The following is a 27,372-nucleotide window of genomic DNA, read 5'->3' as shown; positions in this document are numbered from 1 at the left end:
GGGGGTCCAGGATCTCGCGACCTGAGGATTTTAGCTTCGGTAGGTTAGAAGAGGCTTTGGTGTGGTATGTGCTGCTGACTTTCTTCTACTCTGTTACCATTCTGTATTACGATGTACCAAGTGCGTTGTCTTTATCATACATACATTGCAAGTCTTCAGTGCCTCTGCACTGTATACTATAGATTCCAAAACCTATTTTTTAATAAAAATGTTGAGCTGTGCCAGATTGATAAATGACTTAAATTTTATTTCTTTCTCAGCACAGTGCAAACGTCTTGAAGGGGGTCTAGATAAGCTTAAGGAAGCTGCTGTACAATTGGCTGAGCTGAATCTAAAGCTGGCGGAACAAAAAGTCGTATTGGCTGAGAAATCAGCTGCATGTGAAGCATTATTGAATGAGATATCAGTTAACACAATAGTAGGTGAGTAATACACAAAATCAAAAGACAGCTACATTTCCCCAGCGCCAAAGCCCCCCCAGGTATTCCCACTTGGTTAGCACATCTCAGAACATTACCTCTGCTGCACTAAAACCCTAAGCACTGAAGTCTTGGATCGAAATGAAGACACAGTAGATATCTGTTCCAGTGACAATTGTCTAAATGTGAAATTTCCCCTATTTTGTAAGAATTTCTACATATTTCTTATTGTGTATGTGAGACAGGAAGTGATGGTAATTCTTCTCAGTGTAGCAAAGATGGTAAAAAAACTGACCAGGTTCCCCAGACAAACTCTCCTTTCTGTTTTTTTTTTTGTTTTTTTTCTTTCCTTGCTCTCTTTTCTTACCCTTCTCTACTCCCCCCCCCCCCTTTTTTTTCTCCTTTCTAGTTAAGTTTTTGTATCCCCCCCATTTTTTCTCCTCTTCCCTGTTTACGATAATTTTATCTATGGTGGAGGGGATTCATGAACCCAACAATTGACCGAGAGGTCAGTCAACTTTGGCAAGGGGGGTTTATGAAACCTATGAAAGGTTGATATTTTATGGTAAACGCTAATTCAACAGACCACCTCATAGATGCAAAGTACTACTGGTGCCTTAGAACATATACGCCGAATACATTTAATGGTTGATCTGTATAATTATCCTACTGGAGGATAAGTCAAACTTTATTCAACTCTGTCACATTAACTTTCAACATTGTTCAGTTGTAACACATAAAATACAAAACAATACACTCACTTTTTCAGTTAATTCCTCTACCACAAATCCATCAAATTCTTCATCTTCAGTGTCTGACTTTAACAGTTGGGCGATTTCAGCATGTCTCTTAACAGGAGCCATTTTTGGGGCAGCGGGTATAGAAAATGAATGAATGAATGCACACACCTTAATGTTGAAGCACAGATCGTATTACTCCATGAGGCTCCTGCACACAGAGCTGTACGTATTACTCCATGAGGCTCCTGCACACAGAGCTGTACGTATTACTCCATCAAGCAGTGCAGTTTCGTAGCTTACCAAGGCCGTGCTAAAATATTTTGACAGATTTTTGAGAGCTGTGTACCACATAAAATCGGTTCTAGGTTAGAAAGCACAACCAGAATTAATTCATACATTAGACGCACCACATTTTAAGGCGCACTGTCGATTTTTGAGAAAATTTAAGGATTTTAAGTGTGCCTTATGGTCCGAAAAATACGGTATGCATCTATACTGGACCCCAAAAATGATTCACTTCAGTTGGGATCTTCTTTCTTATTCCCTCTCTTTGTACACCTATTCTGTTGTGTAAACAGAGCTATATGTGAATCGTTAAGTCCCGGTTCACACAGGGGCGACCTGTCGGCGACTTAGCCGCCTGACAAGTCACGCTCCATGCAGTGCAATGGAATAGTTTTTTAGGCCTCATGCCCCTGGACGTTTTTAAAAAGGAGCTGTAAAGCTAGTACCGACGCCTGGAAAAAGCAGCATTAAAAACATAATTTTTATCGCGTTTTGCATTGGCGTTTATGTGCGTTTTTGCTCGTTAATGTTAAGTAACATTTTTAATAAAAATACATCTCTTGGCTATATTACACTCCCAAATTACCCACAATGCCACAGAAACTAAAAAAAAAAACACCAGAGCTCAAAAACGTGCAAAAACAGCGATGTAGCATTTTTGCGCATTTTTTCGTGTTTGTCGTTTTTACAGCTCTAGCGCCATGCCTCAGAACGCCCTGGTCCTGTTTTTTTTTTTTTCAGCTTAAAAACGCCTATGCCATTTACAGCTCAAAAACGCCATGGTGGGCATGAGGCCATAGGCTAAAATGGAGTGGCGTTTTTAAGCTGCAAAAAACGCTCATAAAAGCGGCTGTAAAAACACCTGTGGGCATGAGGCCTAATAGAAGCGATACTCAAGTCGCTCCGACTTAGAAAAAGCTTCCTGCACTACTTTGGGGCGACTTCAGAGTGGCTTGCATTTACTTCTATTTAAGGAAGTCGTTTACAAGCCACGCTGAGGTGGCACTGTGCGGGGTGGCTTCAGAGTCAGACTACTTTGAAGCCGCCCCCCGTGTGAGATGGCATTTATTGCTCTGCTTTGTATTGTTTCTTTCTTATTTGTACACAAACAATTCAATAAAAACGATTGAAATGGAAAAAAACTGAGAGGGTAATAATTATTCCCCACACTATTCAAAACTAAAAAAAAAAAAGGCTTTAGATATACAAATCCAATCTCTGCTATGAATGCCATATTGTGTTATTGATTAATACAGCTGAAGAGAAGAAAAAACTTGCTGAAGAAAAGGCTGTAGAAATAGAGGAGCAGAACAAAGTGATTGCTGTAGAGAAGAAGGAAGCAGAGAGTGCCTTGGCAGAGGCTTTACCTATATTAGAGGCTGCAAAACTGGAACTGCAGAAATTGGACAAGTCTGATGTCACAGAGATAAGGTAAAATGAAGCTCATCTTGAATTTTTGTAACTTTCAATTTTGTGTCCTATTTATCAGAACAATCGGTGAAGGAAATTAATAAAGACTGTTACTTTATTGCGGGATACAGCAAGTTTTGTTATAGAGCCTCCCAGAAAAATGCTGTAGTGTATTACTCTATGAAGGTGTAATATTCCTTGTTGCTTTATTTTTAAGAGTTGTGAATTATTTTTTTGTGGTTTTGGGAATCATATTCAAAGAAGTATAGGAATGAGGAATTACCAGTCTTCTATCTCGAAAAGTGGTCATGACGAGATAGGTCTTGCATCCCACACTGACATAACAAGAGTTGGTGCTGACTGCTGATACACACAAAGAAAAGTGAGATTACAATGGGGCAGCTATTTTATATTTGTATGGAAGCATAGCCAAGGCTATTGGACTAGTAGTGAATCAGTATTATTAGTGAATCTGTGCAACGTGCAATATCCCATAGCAATCTTTAATTTCAGATTACATTAGTAAAAGGGAAAGATGGGAGGGAAAGGTGTACTTTTCATTAAAGTAAGTGTACTTTCTGTTAAAGTAACCCCAGTATTTCCACCCCTTGTGGCATCTTCAGATTAAGGTGGCTAGAAACAGAGGGAGGCCAGATGTACAGGCAGCATATGGCTAACCTGTGTTGTAGACAGATGTTACTCCTGACATCAAACTGCAGGAATGCACCTGCTTTACCTCACAGAAATAATATTGTAGCCCAGTCTGGCTGAAAATAGCCTGATCAAGCAACTGTAATGCGTTCTGCAATGGCCAGATTTATACTATCATGAGTCCCTGCATGATCCAGGCCAAATCAGTTTTTAGCTACACCTCTCTAATATACTGAGGCATGTGTGATCTGTTCTATTTATCTGGCTATGATTATGTCTTTTTCTCTTTTCTATCTGATATATGGCTGAGCTCCCTTTGAAATAGATGAATGTTTTATGACTTAGAAAAAGTATATAACGCTAATAGTGGATACCTGTGCTCAATACATGTATAAACAACAATATAAATGCAAGAATAAATATATAACAAATATGATATATGTATAATACAGTCCCAAAGTGCAACCATGAATGATGAAAATCAATAAGTGCCAAAAAATTCAGTTCCACACCACCGTGAGTAAATCCTTCTCCACTATCTCTACTCACCAGATCTCACTCACCAAATCTCACTCACCAGATCTGCACATACAGAGTTCCATCCACTTAATTAGGGATGTTTGGATAAGTTTGGTATGTTCAAAAAAAAAAAAACTCACTCTTTAACCACTTCAATACAGGGCATTTTCACCCCCTTCCTGCCCAGGCCAATTTTCAGTTTTCAACGCTGTCGCACTTTTAAAATTGCGCGGTCATGCAACACTGTACCCAGATGAAATATTTATAATTTTTCCTCACAAATAGAGCTTTCTTTTGGTGGTATTTGATCAACTCTGCGGTTTTTATTTTTGTGCTATAAACAAAAGAAGAGCATCAAGTTTGAAAAAAAAAACACCATATATTTTATTTTTGCTATAATAAATATCCCCATTTTTTTTTTAAACACATTTTTTCCTCAGTTTAGGCCGATATGTATTCTTCTACATATTTTTGGTAAAGAAAATCGCAATAAGCGTATATTGATTGGTTTGCGCAAAAGTTATAGTGTCTACAATATTGGGGATAGTTTTATGGCATTTTTATTATTATTATTTTTTTTACTAGTAATGGCAGCGATCTGCGATTTTTATTGTGACTGTGACATTGCGGCGGACCTTATTGGACAATTTTGACACCATTTTGGAACCGCTGACAATTATTCAGTGATCAGTGCTATAAAAATGCATTGATTACTGTATAAATGTCACTGGCAGGGAAGGGCGATCAAGGGGTTAATATGTTACCTAGGGAGTGATTCTAACTGTAGGGGGAGGGGACTCACAAGGGGAGGAGACTGATCAGTGTTCCTCTGTACACTGAACACTTGATCGGTCTCCGCTCCCCTGGCAGGACATGGATCTGTGTGTTTACACACACAGACCCATGTCCCGGCTCTGTTACCGGGCAATCGCGGGTGCCCGGCAGACATGGCGTCTGCTGAGAATGCACATCGTCTCCTGAGTGACGTGGCGGGGGTGCGTGCCCCCCAGACGACCGGGAAGCCCAGGACGTCATATGACGCTCGCCCAGGATGGGAAATCCCCCCTGCGGACGTCATTTGACTATGGACAGGACCTGAAGTGGTTATACCATCCAGGGATCCTGTACATTCTCTCTAGGTCACTCATGCAATAAAAGAGGTATGATCATAGCGCAACATGTTAATTGTAGAATTTGTAAAATGTATAACAAATGCCCACTTGACTGGAAGATGGACGCTTAGTTCTCGAGCTCCCGCTACCTCACGAAGTGCTATCTGTCTACCGGAGGTATTAGCTACTTACTACACATTATCTGATGGGGACTGCTTCGAGGAACTCCTCGACATCGCGCTCCCGTTCTCCCAGAGGGAACTCGCGCACATCCAGCAACACTATACCGGATCTGTTCCGAGCGAACAGGGGGAACATGGCAACGCCTCACCAAGGCCTCATGCAGGACCGAACGTCTCCTCATCGAAGCGCGCCACTGTCTTCCTCCGCTGCACTGGGAGTTGAGCCCAATAATTCGCAGCCTGCTGTATTGTCCTCACAGCCACAGCTCAATATACATGATCTGCGAACCATTGCTGCAGACATTAAGGACACCCTTTTGGCGGCCATTTCTGAGCTCCGCTTAGACATACGCTCCCTGACTGACAGGGTGATTGTGATGGAAGACACCATATCTAAACATGATTCCCAACTAAAGAAGAGGACACATCATGTGGACACACACACCTTACAACTACGATCGGTTCATATCCGCATGGAAGACCTTGACAACAGGGGGAGACGCCACAATTTAAGGGTGCGAGGCCTTCCGGAAACAATTGAAGGAGAACAACTGTTACCCACTGTGACTAACATCTTTAATAATTTACTGACCAGACCGCTACACACCCCCATTGCCATGGACAGAATCCACCGTGCATTGAAACCCAAAGGTAGAGCCACAGACCCTCCGAGGGATATTATATGCTGTTTACCAGATTTCAAACTGAAGGAAGACATCCTCAAACATGCCAGGGATACGCCACAAATTACTCATGCTGGTTCCACGATACAAATCTACCAGGATCTCTCCAGCATCACGCTGCAACACCGGAGGGACCTGAGACCTCTACTAGACGTGCTGCGCGCAAAAGGTATCGTCTACAAATGGAAATTCCCATTTTGTCTCTCGGCCTCCGCTCAGGGTCGCACCGCAAACTTAAGAGTGCCCGAAGATTTGCCTCACTTCTGTAGCAGCCTCAACATTGGTCGATGTACCGAATTGGTATGCAGATTTCAGACGCTCTGCAGTGCAAAAGAATCCACCACTGGCTGAACCAATGGATGCTCAATCCGGCACTTATCGGCGGCGCAGATCCCCGTCAGCCACGGATGCTCGCAGCTTGCCTAGAGGCCCTTACCGCGCTCATAGCCCGGCCTATACACCAAACGCTCGGAGAGCTAGAAGAGATCGCTGACTGCGACCACAGGTACCTGTCAACTCACCTGTCTGCTAAGATTAAACCACACGGTTTATACACGGTTTATTCATTGTTCTCCATGTTTAACTTTTGGAACGTTCCCTGTTAAATACCCCTTACTTATACCGTATTTTCATCAAATATACCGTATCCCTTTACACCGGCAAGGCTATCAAACGGTCTACTGCTAACTCTATGAATATCCATGCTGTCTATCTCCTCCTCAGTTCTGTAATTCTATCCCCGCTGTTCATTCCCACTCTGCATGGCAGCGGACTTATAGTGAATGTTACTACAACCCCCATAGTTCCTTGCAACAAGAGGACCGGCCCACACTGGATGACGTCAGCGACAACATTTCTTGATGACTAACACCCTCGCTAGATGAGTTCTGGAATCTGTGCAGTTTTCCCAATGAACCATCTGTACACATTATCACTACACCCCGCAAGTTTTGGGTGCTTCTGCTGAACTAAGATGCTGCTCTCGGCACTTCAACACTGCAAGTACTATCTTTTCTCCTTTTCACAACTATGGTACACTATAATACTTGCCGTTCATGATGATACTTATTGATGACTAAGCTATAATCGGCATCCTTCAAAAAGTTATCTATACCCGCTGGTCTCATTCAGGACATACGCTCCTCTCTCTCATATTCAGATTGTAAGGGTCAAGTTTGCAATAACTGGATATTCCTACACCATTTTACCTATGTGGTTTCCCCTTTCACTCGGATTGCTCACCCTATCTGGGGTGCACCAATATTTTGGATTCCGAGGTCAGGGGCTCCTACTCCACCCTGTTTATCTTAGTGGTAAATATGTATTGCTTATTGATAGTCATTAGATGTCTTTCTCTTTCATGGGTTATAGTTAAGTTAGGCATCTTACTAATTAGTGGCGCTAGTCCAGCCCTTGTTTATGCCTTTAGTTTCTAGTGTTATACATAAGGATTCACCTATCAGAATGCTTTTACATTGTTGAATTACATCATCCTACAGTTCCCCAAGTTATATACAAGCACCTTTATAGTCCCTTAACCTGCGACGGGTTCCCCTAATTCCCCATACAATTCTTCTGCACTGTTTCCTCCTCCTTTAACTTGTAATGTTGTGAGGTAGCATAACAGCGATACACCTTTTGTATTTACTTTCTATTAATCTTCATGGTCCAGCTAGAGCCGACCCCCACTCATTGCGTGTTAACGGCAGGTTCTTCCGATATAGGGAGGATTTGCTGTCCCCGTGCTGTACATCTACCGATCCTCATATTACCGAGACAGGGTGTTACCCCCACTCCTACTGTCTCATCGGTTTGGTGTCCCCCCCCCCTTTTTTTTTTTTAATTCTAAGAAACAAAAAGAAATGAAAACAACGGTAATCACTGTTCTCTAGTCCATCTATATACCCGGACACATTGTCTCACACTTTCATCTACGTACTTCCCCATTCCCTCCCCCCCACCCCGATTGGGCTACCATGAATTCAACTCTGACAATGCACCTGGACACTTCTTCCCACCTCCAGCTCAAACTATACTCCATTAACATCCAAGGACTCAACACACCCGAAAAGCGAACAAAATTCTTATCTGCAATACATCACTCCAAAGCTCATATTGTTCTTGTCCAAGAATCTCACTTTATGGCGGATAGCGTCCCAAAACTATACAGCAAACACTTTCCCACGGTGTATCACGCACCTAACAATGATGCTAAATCCAAGGGAGTTTCTATTCTAATTTCCAGACACTGCCCAATTAAAGTTGATGACACTCTGAAAGACAACCAGGGCAGGTTTCTATTTCTGAAGGGTACGCTACACAACAAGCCCATAACTCTGGCAAATATATATGCACCTAACTCACATCAAGTCACTTTCATACGCAATACCTTCCAACACCTAAGGCCGCGTACACACGGGCGGACTGTATGGCCTACTTAGTCCGCCGAAACACATTTCAGCGGACAGTCCGCTCGTGTGTGGGCTTCAGCTGACTTTTTCAGAGTGCAGTCTGGCGTACTAAGTATTTCGGAATTTCCGTAATTCTGTCCGTCATACTTTGGTTTCAGCGGACAATCCGCTCGTGAGTAGGCTAGTTCGACGGACTAAGAATTACGCATGCTCAGAAAGGATTTACACGGCCGAAGGGTGCATTGCTGTGTATTGGACTTCCTATTTCTAGTCCCGTCGTACGTGCTGTACACGTCATCGCGCAAGCTTTCGAAGGACTGTTTGTGCATCCGTGTGTGGTCAAGTCCGTTCATTCGAAAGTATGACGGACTGTCCATCGGATTGTATGACGGACTAAGTAGGCCATACAGTCCGCCCGTGTGTACGTGGCCTAACCCTATTTAAATCTGGTGCCCTATTGTAGGCGGAGACCTAAATGTTGCCCTTAACCCCTCTCTATACACCTCTTCAGGCACCACCACTTTGGCATATAGGACACTACGTGCGATAAAGTCGCAACTCCACGACCTGCTACTCCATGATGCCTGGCGCACGTTACACCCCAATGTGAAAGACTTTACCTTTTTCTCTCCCCCCCACAACAAATATTCGAGACTTGACAATTTTTTTCTCTCCCAAAACGAATTATCATTCCTAACTAAAGCCACCATTGACCCAAAAATCATCTCAGATCATAACCTGATCTCCATGACCCTGACTATTCCGAACACTACAGCTCATACACGCATTTGGCGTCTCGATAATTCCTTACTCACGGACTCTGACATAGTCCAAACTATTTCCCAAAATCTCACCAATTACTTCCTAGAAAATTCCAGGGAAGAACCCACCCCAATTATGCTTTGGGCAGCCCACAAATGCGTCCTTAGAGGGGATTTCATATCTTTGTCAGCCTCACGAAACAAACTTAGAAAAGCTCACATCGAGGCCTTGACTAAACGCATACATAGCCTGGAAAAGAAACACAAAGCCTCTTTAGCTGCCACCGTATTTACAGAATTGACAAAGGCACGAGAAGAACTTCTGGCAGAGCTTCATAAAAAAATGAAACGAAATTTCACCCTCTCCCAGAAAATCTTCTATGAACACAGTAACAAGTCAGGAAAGCTACTAGCTAGAGCTCTCCAGGCTAAGAAGGCAATGCACACTATACATGAGCTCAGAAGTAATACAGGTGAAAAAATCTCCAAAACGGGAGACATAGTGGACAAATTTGTCCATTATTTCTCAGAACTATATAACCTTTCCTCCCCACAACAACCTACCTCCCTGACGGACCGTGCGACTGTTATTCGCACATTCTTACAACAATATGCTCCCACTCCCCTCACATGCGAAGAGTCCGCTGCCTTAAACAACCCAATTACTGTTGATGAAACTCTGAATGCCCTGAAACAAATGAAGCCTGGAAAAAGCCCCGGACCTGATGGCTTCACTGTAAGCTACTATAAAACTTTCCAAGATCTTTTGATCCCTCATATGGTTAATACCTTCAACCAACTTCCAAAAACCGAAGAATTACCGAGAGATTTTTTAGAAGCCCATATTACCCTTATACCTAAACCTAATAAAGACCCATTGCTAGTAAATAATTACTGCCCCATTTCGTTGCTCAACGTGGATCTCAAGATATACGCCAAAATATTAGCCAACCGTATTTTGCCCCATCTCCCTCAATTAATTGACCTAGATCAGGTTGGTTTTGTCCCTGGCAGGGAAGCGAGGGACAATGCCACCAAAGCGCTAAATATCCATCACTGGCTCACTACCACGGCCACTCCTGGCTTTCTGCTGTCCCTTGATGCTGAGAAGGCGTTCGACAGGGTAGCCTGGGACTATATGGAGGAAACCCTTCGGACAATAGGAATCCCACACCATTTAATGCGGATGATAATGGTCCTCTATTCGTCCCCCACGGCTAAAATCAGAATCAATGGCTGCCTGTCAAACGCCTTCTCCATCTCCAACGGTACCCGTCAAGGCTGCCCCCTTTCACCTCTGATTTTTATACTCACAGTGGAACCTTTACTCCGCAAACTCAGGGACAATCCAGACATAAAAGGCTTGTCAATTAAACACAAAACATATAAGATAGCAGCGTATGCTGATGACATTCTACTTTTCCTTTCGGATCCCATTACCTATATTCCCAACTTACTAAACAATTTTAATCTCTTCCAGGCCCTCTCTAACTTGAAAATTAATTTTAGTAAATCAAAAGCCCTCAACATTTCCCTACCGCCCTCATTAGTAAATCAATGTACTCTCAACTTCCCCTTTGGATGGGAAAAAGAAGCCATTACCTACCTAGGCATACAAATTCCTGCCACCTTAACTTCACTATATGCTAAAAATTTTCAACCACTTCTTCATTCTATTCAAGCTGACCTACAGAAATGGAAATTGAGTCCCTTCTCATGGTTTGGCAGAATGGCCATCTTAAAAATGAACATTTTGCCAAGGATACTTTATTTGCTTCAGGCTATCCCTATTAACTTACCGCCCTCCTTTTTCCGTTCTTACAATAATCTGTGTCAACTTTTTATTTGGAAGTCCAAGGCCCCTAGAATCAGCTGGCAAAAACTTACGCTACCTAAAAACCTTGGAGGCCTTGGAGTTCCAGACATACAAAAATATCATCTTGCATGTCACTTAAACAGAATTTTAGACTGGCACTCCCATGCACTTCATAAAGATTGGGTCGGACTAGAACAAGCTTTCTCTTGCCTTCCTCTAGAAAATCTGCCATGGATACATAAATTCCATATTCCACGCAAGCTTACCACTCACCCCTTCATACATGCTTCACTCCTGCGTTTTCAACAAGCTTGCACACCTCTGAAACTGGTCCCCACTTATGGCCCATTGACCCCACTAAATCACAACCCAGAATTTCCACCGGGCCTTAATCTACGTCCACCGCACACTACACTTTCTAGCCCTAAACCAAGAGCCTATAACTTCTTCCACAATGGCAAACTCCTGTCTCATCAACTTATTGTCTCCGCTTTCCCTGAATACCAAATCCCATTTTTCAAATATTTGCAATTACGGCATTTCTTCCAAAATTCGAAACTTGGAGCTCAAAGCTTACACCCTTTGAATCCATGTGTGTTAGTACTGAACCTCAAAGACATGTTATATCCACAGCCTACTCGCTTCTTTTCTCCTTCCATGATATTAAAACAGACAAAACTGTCCAACAATGGGAATCTGATTTGCACCTAGATCTTTCACCGGCAGACTGGGAAATAATATATCACAATATACACAAGGGTTCTGTAAACGTCTCAACTCAGGAAAACCGATACAAAATTTATGCTAAATGGTATAGAACCCCTGACAAAATCCATAAATTCTCTCCTGCCGTCCCCCCGACATGCTGGAGATGCAATAAAGCTTTGGGCACTTTGCTCCATATTTGGTGGGAATGCCCCCTCTTGCAAATGTTTTGGACTGAAATACACCGATTGAGTTCTCAAATTACCACCTACTCCCCTGACCTGACTCCTGCCCAATTCCTATTACATTACAGTCCTACTACAACCCGGAGTTACACCAAATCCCTGACCATTCACCTCATTAACGCGGCCAACCTGTGCATCCCGGTGCTCTGGAGATCTACATCTCCCCCTACCATAACAGATTGGATAAAAAGGGTAGACAATATAGCGGAGATGGAAGAACTTATTCACCAGGCCAAAGACACCCCGAACGTTTACGGGCAAACTTGGGCTGTTTGGAAACACTTCAGATCTTCTGTGTTGCCTGGTCAAATTCACCCTACCCCAACGCACAACCCCCATCCTGATAACCGCCCTCTGCCTGCCCCGTAACTCAATAGACCAAACCTTGGACACGCCTCACACGGTACCTTTTTCAATGCCATTCAACCCCATACTCACGATGCCCTACACCAGGATCATTTTACATTTCTCCTACCCTCTCCCTTCCAGAGAACAGCTGTCCATAATAACTCTAGACTCGAGAACAGTGCTCTCTCAGTGGCAGTGCGGCGTTGACCATCATTCTTTTGGGAATCCCTAATAGGTCCCATCACCGGTCACAGGCTGGCTCTAATTGTGGGAAAAAAAGGACGGCAATTTTGTTTCGGAGCCACGTTGCAGGAACGCCTTCAAATAACAAGGTCAGCGTGATTTCAGATGCTAATTGATAGACATTTGTGTGGCTTCATGCACAGATGTCTATTGAAGTCGCACCTGAAATTGGCAAAAGAAGTACAGGAACTATTTTTGCAATTCGGTGCGGCGCAGCAAAATCGGTGTCGCACCGGGTAATGGTCCGGGGCTTAAGTGGTTAACACAGATTTAGCCCTGGTTCACATTGATGCTACTTTGAAATCACACCCACTTCCCTTCAAGTAGCAAAGTCAGCGCGATTTCAGATGCTAATTGATAGACATCTGTGTGGCTCCATGCACAGATGTCTATTGAAGTCGCACCTGAAATTGGTAAAAGTAGTGCAGGAACTACTTTTGCAAATCGGTGCGGTGCAGCAAAATGGTGTCGCACCAATTGGAACAGTGTCGTTGCCTCCAATAGGCTGCGACTTGTCATGCGTTTTGATCTCTCAAATCGCATTACAAATTGCTCCAATGTGAACAGTATTTGAGAAAAAAAATAGGCCTTTTGTGTACATAGAAAAAGTAGTAGATCTTTGAGTTCAGTTCATAAGTAGGGGCAAACACAAAAGTGTTGCATTTATAATTTTTCTCAGTGTGTGTATATGTGTGTGTGTGTATATATATATATATATATATATATATATATATATATATATATATATATTTTTTTTTTTTTTTTTTTTTTTTTTTCTTCTTTATATGCTGTTTGTATTGCTTTTATTGTTGTTTATATATGTATTGAGTACAGCTATCCACTATTATATTTCAACTTCCACTTTTATAGTGACGCAATGTAGCTGCAGCTGATCTATACACTTATCCCTATTTATTGATTGCGCGATTGGTGACACTTATACTACTAAAGTTTATAATATGTTATTACTGGCATACCATATACTTGTGATTTTTTCACTTGGAGCTGTATCTACAAAAGTGCATGGAAACATTTTTTTTTCCCATGACACAGGAAATCTTAAACCTTCAGGTTATACTGCTGCCTATGGGATAATTGGACACCGTCAAACAAAAAAATTATAGGCCAACCCTGGGTATAACCCCTCCTTCTACCAGCATGAATTCCCAATAAGATGCACAACTTTACAGCTATGCTGTTTTAAAAACTAAATATTCTGATCCGTAAATGGAAGACCCACCACATCTCTCTCCTGGGACGGATTAAGTCCATTAAGATGGTGGTCCTCCCCAAACTTCTTTACTTGTTTCAGACACTGCCAATCCCGGTTCCATATGCTCAGTTACGCGCACTCCAGAGGGACTTGCTGAAATTTGTTTGGAACTACGGGAGACATCGGGTCCCGAGTTCTGTTATGACGGCCGCACGTTTAGACGGCGGCCTGGCGTTTCCTGATTTGGTTCGTTACTACCATGCCACTCAGCTGCGGGCCATAGCATCCTGGTTCCCACAGAGATCGTTTAATAGGTGGTCGGAGATCGAAAGAATCTGGTTAGCCCCGGTACATCCGAACAGTTTCCTCTGGGGTGCGAGTGTTGAGATGGACTCGGGTCGGCTTCTAGGGCCGATGGCTCACCTCCGTCTGCTCTGGCGGAAGCTCTCCTGCGAGCACAGTCTCCATTCGGAGTTCTCCCCACTGACGTCCTTCCTGTATAACCCGCTCCTGCCGGCTGGCCTGACCCATCAGATGTCCTGGCCCTGGGCTTCGCGCGATCTGTTCCACTTAGGGCACCTGGTAGATCCCAGAACAAGACAGCTTTTGTTCTTCTCGGAGCTCCAGGACAAGTACGACCTCCCCAAAGAATTGTTCTACAGCTACTTACAAATTCGACATTTTGTGCAGTCTAAAGCCCCTCGCCTGCGTCTCTCCCCGCCCTCCCCTTTCGAACAGATAATTCTGGAAGGCAGACATCGCAGAGGCCTGATCTCGGACATATATCGCATTCTTAACACATATCATTTCCTAACGAAGGGTAAACATTCCTATATGAGACGCTGGGAGAGGGAGTTGGGTGAGGAGCTCTCCCTCGAGACTTGGCAGGGGGTGTGGGGCCAGGCGGCCAAGTCCTCTTTGTGCACATTGTACAAGGAGAACTCCTACAAAATTATTTATTTCTGGTATCAGACCCCGGATATACTCCACAAAATATACCCCTCCACCTCGGACCGCTGCTGGAGATGCCTGAAGGAGCGGGGCTCCCTGTTCCACATTTACTGGGCCTGTTCCTTGATCGCCCCGTACTGGCTAATGGTCCGCAGGCTGCTCCAGCGCTTGTTTGACGTCCCAGTACCCCACTCCCCTAAATTGTTTTTATTAGGCCTGTCCCAGCCCACACTGGCCAGGCCTAGTCGGAAGCTCCTCAGGCATGTCCTAACTGCGGCCCGTTGTTTGATAGCCTTAAACTGGAAATGCCCGGTGCCCCCGTCAAGGGAGGCTTTATACGCCAGGATCAAAGATGTTGAGCTTATGGAGAAGATGACAGCCAGACTGAGGGATAAGCTGGAGGAGCATGACCTTGTCTGGGGGAGATGGCGGCTGCTGGAGGATTGATGGCGAACCGGTTTGGATGTGGTGATGTAGACCGCTGGCGCTCTAGCTCCTTTTCTTTTTCCGTTTCTTCTTCCTTGTCTCTCTCTCTTCTTCTTTTCTCCGTTTTTTTTTTTTTTTTTTGTGTATGTTGTTGATGGTCTTTGTCCTGTTTCCCGTGTGGCATACGAGCTGAGCAGTAGACCCTGGGCGGCTTCGTGGTTTATTGTGAGGCTGCTTGACTTTCTGTGTCTCTCATCCCGCTCTGCACCCCCTGGTCGAACCGCCTGTTTTTGCTATACCGCCCTATACCATCTTATTATATGCTGTATCTCTGTAATGGGCCCTCCAGATTTTGGGAGCCTTGCTGTTTTTGCTGTATGCCTGCACTGATATCTCTGTTTTACGACCACGAAAAAATAAAAATTGTTATTTGAAAAAAAAAAAAACTAAATATTAATTTTCCTAACAATGATTGCTTTATTTTTATTTTTTTCAATCACGGCTCTTCTTTGCAGCACTGCTGGAAATATCACCTCTGATTGACAGCTGTCCATTGTGGTAGTCCTCATTCTGAAAATTTCAGACTTCTTGTAGTCCTCAGTGAACTAGAAAGAAAAACGGAAAATTTGTATCAAATACTTACCGTAATTTTCCTTTCCTGATAGGCTCCATGGCAGCATACGTGTGGGTAGCCCCGCCTCCACGATTACCCAATAGGACCCAACTCCCATAAATCTTTGCTCCTGGCCACTATCAGTGTTCCGTAACTAGCCGACTCCAGACATTTGGGAGGGAACTCCTGCTGCCATGGAGCCTATCAGGAAAGGAAAATTACGGTAAGTATTTGATACAAATTTTCCGTTTTCCTGAAAGGCTCCATGGCAGCATACGTGTGGGAAATAACTCGCCAAACACACCCGGGTGGGCAAAATGTCGAGCAAAGAACAAAAGTTTATTTAGCATTGTCAACCGACAAAACTTGCAAACCAAAATTAACAGAAGACAGAGCCGCTGGCTCTACACAGTAATGAGAAACAAAGGTATTAATAGAAGACCAAGAGGCCGCTCTGCAAATAACTTCAGGCGCCACATGGCGAGAAGCTGCCCACGATGTTGAAATACTCCGTGTTGAATGAGCCGTTAATGCCTCAGGAGGAGCCAAGCCCTTTGCTCTGTACGCCCTCTGAATGATCTGAACGATCCAGGTAGAGATAGATCTAGCCGAAGCTCGCAATCCTTTATTCTTGCCATGAGGGAGAACAAAAAGAAATTTTGTTTGTCTAAAGGGAGCTGTGACTTCCAAATATTGTTTCAGCGCGTGGCCTACGTCCAGAGGATGAACATCCTGACTCTCTGAGTTTTTGAAAGTGGGAAGCACAACTTCTTGATTCTCATGGAAGACCGAGGTTACTTTGGGATGCGATCCCAACATGGGAATCAATACTGCCCTATCTGGAAAGAAAGTCAGAAAGGGTTCTTCCGAACCTAGATTCCTAATCTCAGAAACTCTCTTGGCTGAGGTTATAGCTACCAAGAAGATGGTCTTGAGAGTGAGATCTCTTATGGACAGAGGCTCCGTAGAATCCTTTCCAAGGTTTGAGAGAAAATCCAGCACTAAAGGGAGGTCCCATTTAGGAAACCTTGGTTTTCTTTGGGGTCTGAGCCTAGTAGCTCCCTTGAAGAATTGTTGTACCAGTGCATGGTTTGCCCAGGAAATACCCGTAAAGGCTGAAATAGCCGATACTTGGACTCTCAATGAACTGATAGCTAGAGGTAAATCAAGGCCTGTTTGAAGAAAGCTTAGTATGTCTTGTATTGTTGGAGAACTGCAAGAATTTTCTCTGGAGGACATATGGGCCGAAAACTTGGACCATATACGCTCATATACCCTATTAGTACTCCCGCGTCTGGAATTGAGAAGGGTTGGGATGACCTCTTCCGGACAACCAAGAGCTTCTAGCCTTTCCCTCTCAAAAACCATACCTTGAGGTTCAGACATGATGGGCATGGATGTAACCTTGTGCCTTGAGATAGCAAATCCGACCTGAGAGGCAGGGGAACTGGCTCTTGATAACTGAGGAGCAGCAGTAGAGGGAACCAAGGTCTGTTGGGCCAGAAAGGAATTACTGCGAGAATCTCCACCTTCTCTGACCTGAGTCTCCGAAGGAATTGCAGGATCACCGGAACTGGAGGGAAGGCGTAAGCTGTCTGAAACTTCCAATGTTCTGTGAGGGCATCTATCCCATATGCCTGGGGATCCCTGAACCTTGAGTAATATTTCGGAAGCTTCCGATTGCACGGGGAAGCGAACAAGTCGACTTCCAGGGACAATCCTAAGGTCAGGAGCCAATCGAATACTTCCCGGTGTAGAGACCACTCGTTGTTGTCCAACTCGACACGCGATATGAAGTCCGCCTGAACATTCTGCACCCCTGGGATATAGACTGCAGAAAGGTTGGACAAATTCTTCTGAGCCCAATTCATTATTGGCTCCGTCTCCTGTAACAGGGACCAGCTGCGAGTTCCCCCTTGCTTCTTTACGTAAGCCACCGCGGTTGTGTTGTCCAACCTTAGCATGACCGAGGCATTCGCTGTCAGATGATGGAATGACCGAAGCGCCTGGAAGGCCGCTCTTAGCTCCAGAACATTGGAGACGACTCTCTGTGATGGAAACGTCCACCTGCCCTGAGCGACCTCCGAAAGGCAGTGAGCGCCCCATCCTCGGTTGCTGGCATCTGAAGTTACCGTGACCCATGAGATGGGAATGATTGAATGGTGGTTGCGCAGGTTCTTCCCCTGTAGCCACCAAAGAAGAGACGTCCTCATGGCTGGAGTGAGGAATATGCGCTGTGTCTGGCTGGATAAGTCCCACTGTTGTAGAAACCCCTTCTGAAAGGGACGAGTGTGCCACTGGGCCCACTTTACCATGGGAATGGTGGCTGACATTGTGCCAATCACCCTCAGACATTGGAGAGCCGAAAGATGGGATGCTGCAAGGGCTGCATGAATCCTGTCTCGTATGACTCCAACCTTCTCTTCTGGAAGGGCGATAGTACCTTCTGCTGTGTTGAACTGCGCCCCTAGGAAAACAAGAGACTGAGTTGGATCTAGGTGACTCTTTTCTAAGTTCAGAAGCCACCCGAACTCCTGTAGAGTGGAGATGACTAGGTCTTTGTGCTCAAAGAGCTGATCTTTGTTCTGGGATAGCAGAAGAAGGTCGTCGAGATAGTGATGGAGACGAACACCCTTGACTCTGAGAAAGGCCACAACTGCCAAAAGAACTTTGGAGAAGACCCGTGGGGACGTTGTTAACCCAAAGGGAAGACATGTAAATTGAAGATGTTGAATGCCTACTGCAAAGCGGAGGTATTGTTGAAACTCCTTTGCCACGGGAACATGGAAGTAAGCGTCCTTCAAATCGACTGATATCATCCAGTCCCCCAGATACACGGACTGCTGGATGGTAAGCAGAGATTCCATCTTGAACTTCTCTTTGCGAATGAAGGAATTGAGATGGGTCAAATCTATTACCGGCCTCCATGTGCCGTTTTTCTTTTGAACCAGAAACAAAGGGGAATACATGCCCTCTCCACGTTCTTCTTCTGGAACGGGAACGGCTGCGCCTTGATCCAGTAAAGAGTTCACGTAGGTCAATAGGACTTGTTTCTTCTCTTTTGATTCTGGAAGATTTGTGGGAATAAATCTTAGCTTTGGGGTGTTGATAAAACCCCACTTGTGACCTGAGGAAATTGTTTTTACAGTCCAAAAATCCCGAATTGAGGCCGCCCAAACATGCCTGAAGTGGAGAAGACGAGCCCCCACCTGACAAGTTTGAGCGGGCCCAATTTCAAAAGGATTTCGCGGAATCCTGCTTGCCGGACGAACCCCCTTTTGAGGTATTTTTGAAAGAAGATTGCCTGGATCTCCATGACCTTGAGAATTCTCGACCAGGTCTATAGCTCCGCGCCTCCCTGGCACGATCAGGGCCTTGTCTTCTAGGAAATGGACGCCTTTGATTTTGAAGACGTCTGTCCTGGGGAAGAAACCCAGATTTCCCACCTGTAGCCCGGGATATGGCAGTATCCAGCTTGTTACCAAACAAAGATGACCCCTCAAAGGGAATACGGCACCAGGCCTGTTTGGATGCTGGATCCGCCAGCCATGGACGGAGCCATAACGCACGGCGAGCTGAGACTGCTGCTAACATATCCCGAGATATCAGGCGGATAACATCAATAGATGCCTCCCCCAAAAAGGCAGACGCCATCCTGATTTCTTGAATAGGGGAGTCTTTTGCTGATTCAATAGAAATACCCCTCAGGAATTCCTCTACAGAATCAGCCCATGATTCTATGGCCTTGGATACCGCTGCCATTGCAAGCACTGGTTTGCAAGCCATTCCAGAAGTCAGATATATCCTCTTAAGGTCTGAATCGATCCGCCTTTCCAAAGGATCTTTAAAGGATACCGTATCCTCTAAGGGTAGGGTTACATATCTCACCAAACGCATGAGCGCTGCATCCACCAGTGGTGCTGACTCCAGGTGCTTCACATCCTCTTCTTTAAAGGGATATAATTTCAGGATTTTTGACTGCATGGAACCCTTTTTATCCACCTTGCTCCATTCCTCGGTAATAATGTCACCCAACTCTGAAAGGAAGGGAAAAAATTGTCGCTCCTTATTGAGCTGTTTAAAGAACTTTCTCTGCTTTGGTGGGGAAGTAACAGGGTCTTCCCACTTCAGAGCCTCTCTCACTGCTTTGACCAATGAAGGCACCAGTCCATAGTCAAAACCTAAACCAGGATCCTCACAGTCAGATTCACTATCTGAGATGGGAGCAGATAGGCGGCTTGGCTGAGAGGATTCCCATGTCTCCTGCAATGGGTTCTCTCCAGGTGGAGGAGCCAATAATTCTGACGGGGATTCACACAGCTGTAGAGCGTCCCTCTCCTGCAGAGACTCCTTCACAACCCGTCTTACTATTGACTCCAAACGCTGGTCTGCACCATCCCTTTCATCTGCAGCTTTGGAGAAGCAGTGATCGCATAAGGATTTGTCTGATGGAACAGGCATCCTGCACCCCCAGCATGATTTTTCCGTACGCTTGCTGGAGTGAGCAGCAGGGGGGTGAGAATAATTCTTATTATGCTGTTCAGATCTTGACCTATGCTGGCTAGATCTTGAGGAGGATTTATGGCGGTGTGATCTTGATGATCCACTGCGTCTAGAAGTGTTAGGTTGTGGATCAGACCCAGAAGGGCTGTAAGGGTAAAACAGACAGAGAGAGAAAAGGATATACAGTCAATCCTACCTATGCCAAACACTCTCTCCAATATATAAAAAGCATAAATACTAAAAGACCTACCTAACATGAGCGGGCTGGCCACTAGGAGGCAGTAAGGCGTCCATATTCACAATAAACCCACAGTTTAAGAAACACTGCAACCAAAAAATAAAACACACACATTTTTTTTTTTTTTTTTTTAAAAAGCATTTCCCCAGCCTAAGGGACACGCTCTTACCTTAAACCGCCGCGCTGACAGCCCCGGGAAGTCGCTGCGACCACTGCAAACATTCCCAGGGTTCTGACAGCTTCCAAAGCCTTTTAAATTTGGCGCCCGTGACGTCATCGCCGACGTCAGACGCGAGGCGCTCGCGCGCATGCGCGGGAACCAAGCCTCGGTCTCATACCGGGTTCGCACATGCGCAGAACGCCTGCATAACCCGGAAGTAGGAGAGAGGTTTGCTGGAACGCGGAAGCGAACGCAAACGGCATGGAGGAGACCGCAAGACAAACAAAAGAAATACACACAAATACAATGCTGCCATGGATAGATAAAAGGCTCACCACTCCACCAACGATCACCTGGCCGAACGGACTGGAACACACACGCCATACCTCCAGCAGATAATGGTCACCCATAACAACGGGACACAGACCGTGCGCACTCAGGTAGGAAATCCTTTCTTCAGCGCTACTCTGCAAATACTCTCCATACCCTGCTTAACAGTCAGGGCCTATCGGAGGAAAATTTCTCAGTCAATCAGCCAATCGATCGTCGTGAAGTTTTATTTCCAGGAAAGAAACCATCTGGTCCTACTGGGGAGGACAAAAAAGGAACACTGATAGTGGCCAGGAGCAAAGATTTATGGGAGTTGGGTCCTATTGGGTAATCGTGGAGGCGGGGCTACCCACACGTATGCTGCCATGGAGCCTTTCAGGAAATTAGATTTTTGTGTTTACCATAAAATCTTTTTCTTGGAGTCCGTTGAGGTTTACAAGTCCCACTCTGTGTCTATAAAGCTTTCGGTGCTTCTTTGCTACAAATAGTTACATATTGATAATTGGAGGGGTTTTACCCTGGGCTGGCCTGTAGGCAACAACATACCCTGAAGATTTTAGGTGGTTGTAATTTTTCTATTGAAAAATAAAGAAGTTATACTTACCTGCTCTGTGCAATGATACACACAGCGACCCTTTATCTTCTCTTCTGGTGTACCCGCTCCAACTTTCCTGAGTTCACTCCCATAGCAAGCTGTGTGCTATAGGAGCACACAAGTGGGTGCACTCCCAAGCCAGGCTATGTGTGTCCATAGACAAACGAAGTGTGGCTTGGCCATGCCCCCCCCCTCTCCCTTCTCCCAGGATTCGATTGACAGCAGCAAGAGCCTGCGAGAGCAGGGAGGGGAGAGAGAAGAATTGCAGCCGGGCACATCGCTGGATCGATGTAGGACTCAGGTAAGTGTTTTGGGAGGGGGGGTGATGGGGGAAAAGGCTGTGGCGTTTTTTTTTAATTGTGACAGCTAGCAGGGTGACAAGACCCCCCAATTGCTGTCTAAACAGGGGATGGGGGGGTGTTGCGATGGCTGGTGCATCTGTGACATGTTATACCCTGAATATGGGTGTAACATGTTACAAAAGGTAACAGATCCTTTAGTGTAGGTGAATAAAATAAATAATCTGCACTTTTTTGGTGACATTTTTTATGCATGTGGTACTAATGCCCCTACAAATTGTCAGACATTCCGACAACAAAATCCATCGGATTTTTTCTGACGGATGTTGGCTCAAACTTGGCTCAAACTTGTCTTGCATACACACGGTCGCACAAAGTTGTCGGAAAATCCGATCATTCAGAACGAGGTGACTTAAACCACGTACGACAGGACTATAAAGAGGGCAGTAGCCAATAGCTTTTGTCTCGTAATTTATTCTGAGCATGTGTGGCACTTTGTCCGTCGGAATTGCCTACACACGCGATTGGATTTTGTTGTTGGAAAATTTGAGTTCCAGCTCTCAAACTTTGTGTGTCAGAAATTCCAACGGAAAAAGTCAGATGGAGCCCACACACGATCGGATTTTCCGACAACATGATCCGATCGCACATTTTCCGTCGGAAAGTCCGACCGTGTGTACAGGGCATAAAGGCTGTTAGACTGTATCGCTGTATCGGTATCCCCGAGCCAGACTCGGGACTGCATCGCTGGATCCAGGAGGAGGTTTACTTACCTTCTCCCTCGGATCCAGCGTTGTCTCCCCGCTGTACGAGTGAGCCGTGTCTCGCTCGATGCATCACATCGCCGATCTCCGTGCCCTGCGAGCGTTGCGACGCACGGGGACGGAGATCGGCACCAAATTCAAAAAGTGAAACAAACAGTAAACATACAGTATAATGTAATCTTACAGATTACATTGCTGTATGTAAATATTTCACATCCCCGTTGTCCCTAGTGGTCTGTCCAGTGTCCTGCATGCAGTTTTATGTAATAAAAACTGTTCTTTATGCCTGGAAACTGGAGATTGTCCATAGCAACCAAAACTGTCCTTTTACATCAAAAATGGTTTTAGACCAGCTAGAAAACAGCGATAATAAATTAGAATCACTCACAGAATTGAGCGATAGCGATTTGTGGGGAGATCCGTCATCAAATACTGAAAAGTAATGACAGTGACAATTCTGCAACTGAGCAAATTTCAGTGTTTTTGATGTGATTACATTATTGAATAATTTTTATTATTGTTATATTATTATTTGGTACAATTATTTATAATTATTTATTATATTATAATTTATGATTTCATTTTTCAAAACTTTATTATACCCGGGATGTCTGCTAGACTCTGGTTTGGACAGATTTAAGTGAATTATTCCTAAGAATTGCAGGACTACAATATAAAACGCCAAATTTTCATGCTAAATAATGGTACCGCTTTTAGCACCTAAAATCCGAAATAATCGTACCGCCAGGGAGGTTAATTGTTACTGTTCATATGACTAACTGATTCAGTGGCCTGCTATTTTTCACATCTTTTGTATGAAATACTCTCCGATTGTACATGTCTAATTGCAGTTTTTAAACTACAAATGGGAAAGATAAAAAAATAAAAATGCATTTACAATATTTGATGCATAACTTTTGCTTGAAGGATTAACACATCTTTTAGTATAAGAGAAAGAAAGTGATGATCTGCTCTTTTTTGGATAAACTTTTATGTCTGTGGTATACTCTGTTTATTTATGTCAGCTTTTTCCGTGTTAGTACGTGTCCTGTACGTAATTTGATTACTAGACTGATTAAATAGCAAAGTAGCAAAATACAAACAAGGCAGTTCAATGGGAGATTTTATTTAGAGGCATATGGATACAAATAAAAGTAATAATAAAATAAAATAATAAAAGTACAAATAACATGTGAATACAGGCATACCTCACTTTTAAGTACACAATGGGGTTTATTTACTAAAGCTGGAAAGTGCAAAATCAGGCTCACTTCTGCAAAGAAACCAATCAGCTTCCAGGTTTTATTACCAAAGCTTAATTGAACAATCTGCTGTTAGAATCTCATTGGTTTCTATGCAGAAGGGAGCCTGATTTTGCACTTTCCAGCTTTAGTAAATAAACCCCATTGTGTACTTAAAAGTGGGGTGTATGCCTGTACAATCACTTACCTATAAAGGGTCCTGCACCATTTTGATGTGAATGTGATGCAATTTCAGCCATACAAACTGTATAGCTGAATTTGCATCACGCAGACAAAGCAATGCGAAGTCTGGCATCCCATAAGTGTGAGCCCAGCCTGAGTCTCCACACAAAAAAGAAACAAACTTTTATACAGACAGTCACTCAAATGTGTGAAAAAAGTGTTTAAACACTGTGATCCAGTAAATTGAAATGTCATCTGAAGATAGCCTGCACACATGAGATCAAGCTCCTCTTTTCCACCACAAGTTGTGAATCCTTCCACCTCGGTTGTAAAACGAAAATGCACTCACTGGCTCCTTTTGCTTGTCCTATTATTAAACTCACTTTTTATGGACATCACTCCTCTGGTTTGCAGACCATTTCTCCCTCTCCCTGTCCCCACTGTTGCGTCACAATGCACACAACTGGTTGACAATTCTGACATTCGCTTCTCTACACATATCCTACTGTCATGAAATCAGGGAAATCACACATAATATAAAATCTTTATTGATTTATTTAAAAAATATATAAAAAAAAATTGCACTCACATATTTTTAGTGCCCATCCACACTATTTATGACACTCCGAATTAGAATATGTTTGTATGCTGTGTCCTCCTCCCTGCTCCCTGCTGCTTGTCTGTGCACCAATGTCCATCATTGTGTTACACTCCCACTGCTACCCTGGGCTTGCAGAAACTTTGCCTGCTGTTTGAGTAATGTTACCAGACTATGCCACAACGCGTTTCCTCCTAATGGACTTTGTCAAGGGTTTCCAGCAACTTGCATGAAAAAATAGTAACCCAGGTTTAAAAAAAAGCCTTTTGCTAGACAACTTGGTCTGCATATAAATGTGGGGAAAATGTATATGAAAGCATGTCAAATAAAAATAAATAAATATACAATCATTACGATGAAATCATTGCTATGCTATGTAATTACTATGTATTAATGGCATACAGTTTTAAGGATGCAATATTTTCTTTTTAGGTGCCCTTAAAATTCAAAGCCTTTTTTGCTTTCTTGTCAATAAAATTCTGATCACTTCTAGTTCAACTCAGGTATAGCATTCTTACAGGTTGCTTGTAGTGTGTATTACATGACATGCATTAAGGCCTCTTTCTTACTTAATGCACATCAAAGGAGGATGTAAGTACTGGTTTCACCACCAAGTGAGGTTCTTTCTGATGTGAAGTGTTGTGAGGTGTTAATGTGAGTGGCTGTGTTGTGGATTGTAAAAAAACAATAGGTACATTCCTTGTGCAAGTCTTCCCATAGGCATTGCAGCACATGTTGAGTAAATATTTAATGATGTATTCATTTATAGCACTGACAAATAGACAAGGCTGATTTCTCAGAAGCCTTTTTAAAATGGCTATACAAAATATACGATATACAGAATGTTTGTCTAAAAACTGTTATATAGAATTTGCGTGATTGTTATTTTTTTTTGCTTTTTTTATGTTTTATGTGTCACACAACCTATTCCAATTTATTTTGGTGGTTCATACAGTACAGTAGCATGATATTTGAGTGTGAGTAGTGTGCAGTGGCCTATGCTATATTCAAATCCTAAGTAGTTTTATATGAACAGGCAATTTATTTTATCATTTTATCAAGGACCTTTGCCAAGCCACCAAGAGCAGTTCAGGTTGTATGTGAGTGCATCCTTGTGATGAGAGGCTATAAGGAGATCAGCTGGAAAAGTGCAAAGGCAATGATGTCTGAACCAAATTTTCTGAGAATACTTATGGATATAGACTTCGATGCCATCACACAGAATCAAGTCAAGACTGTTAGAGGTGATATTACTATAAATATACAGTGTATACTATTATATATACTCATACTATATGTATTATATATAATTTCCTATTATTGAGCTTACTAAACTATTTATCTCTCACTTCTGTTTTTTTTTTTTTTTTTTAGGTTTCTTGAGAAACCCTACTGCAAAATTAGAGGACATGGAAGCTGTCAGTAAGGCAGGCTCAGGAATGCTGAAGTTTGTAGAGGCAGTGATGAGTTACTGTGATGTGGCTAAAGAAATTAAGCCAAAGAGAGAAAAGGTAGAGTCTCCTATCTGCAGTGCGCATATGGTGAAGGTTTTATTGTAATAAATATAGTGTAGAGAATTGATGCCAGTAGAGAGGGTGTTTTGAGTTCTTACACTACATTTTTAAAAATATGGGAGCTCCACACTTGTTCATAAAAAATTTTATTCTACAATAATAGCCAACACTTTTCAGGGGGCTCAGCACCATCTCCCTTCACCATGGCTAAATGCAGCACAATCAAGAAAATAACATTTCATTGAATGTGCTATTGAAATAAAATCTTCACCACGTCGGTAACAACCCATGCAATCCATACATACAAACAACAAAACAAATATGTTCAGAAATGAAGTTATGTGTAATAAAATGGAATGACACAGGGAAAAGTATTGAACACACTAACTGAAATTTATTTAATACTTTGTACAAAATCCTTTTGTTGGTAATGACAGTTTCAAAACGCCTCCTCTGTGGAGAAACTAGTCGCATGCGTTGCTCAGGTGGGATTTTGGACCATTCTTCCAAACAAACAGTTTTCAAATCTTGGAGGTTCCATGGGCCTCTTCTATAACCTCTCATCTTTAGTTCTTTCTATAGATTTTCTATTGGATTATAGTCAGGTGATTGGCTGGGCCATTCTAGCAGCTTTCTTTTCTTTCTTTGAAACCAGTTGAGAGTTTCCTTGGCTTTGTGTTTGGGATCATTGTCTTGCTGAAATATTCACCCTTGTTTCATCTTCATATTTGAAAATTTTGGATAGAGGTTAGTTCTATAACTACAAGATATGGTACCAACATCCCAAAACTTGAAAAGACATAGAACTTGGAGATATGGGACAAAGTTAAAAAGAGAGAGAATAATGCCTGCAATCATGCCTACTAACATAGGCCTATACATATACCCTATTACAGAAAGACAGCGATTACAGCATTCAAATACATAGACTATTCTGTTCCCAATTTTTTGACAGGTTTTGTCTATGTGGCTTCTTCAGAAAAGGGACACTGAATATTTTTTCTGAATATACAAAGAAATATGATTTGACAAAAGGAGAGAAAAAGAAAATTGTTTGGGACTTTAAATGAGGTAATAGGGGCCATTCACATCCCCTCCTCCATCCCGATCTGGTATTTAAAAAGGAAAGAGCAACAGGCGGGACTTTATATGAGGCACACGGGGGCAGAAGCAAGAAATTTTGGTAAAAAATGTTTTGGTAAACAACAAGTTTT

At 43.3% G+C, this 27,372-nt stretch overlaps 1 protein-coding gene across 1 annotated transcript in view; it reads left to right on the top strand.

The window, feature by feature from the left end:
- Window positions 1–27,372, top strand: part of DNAH10 (dynein axonemal heavy chain 10) — a 245,701-nt gene that overhangs the window by 154,574 nt on the left and 63,755 nt on the right. The window contains exons 55-58 of the mRNA XM_077461854.1: window positions 261–422; window positions 2,701–2,875; window positions 25,707–25,888; window positions 26,019–26,155. Of these exons, the coding sequence (XP_077317980.1) occupies window positions 261–422; window positions 2,701–2,875; window positions 25,707–25,888; window positions 26,019–26,155 (656 nt within the window). The remainder of the gene's footprint in view (window positions 1–260; window positions 423–2,700; window positions 2,876–25,706; window positions 25,889–26,018; window positions 26,156–27,372) is intronic.

This window comes from Lithobates pipiens, unplaced genomic scaffold (genome assembly GCF_037356315.1).
Source record: "Lithobates pipiens isolate NorthernLeopardFrog02 unplaced genomic scaffold, aLitPip1_a1.2 Scaffold_3, whole genome shotgun sequence".
Classification (NCBI taxonomy): domain Eukaryota; kingdom Metazoa; phylum Chordata; class Amphibia; order Anura; family Ranidae; genus Lithobates; species Lithobates pipiens.
The sequence above is the reverse complement of the archived record's forward strand: the minus strand, read 5'-3'. Positions and strand labels throughout refer to the sequence as shown.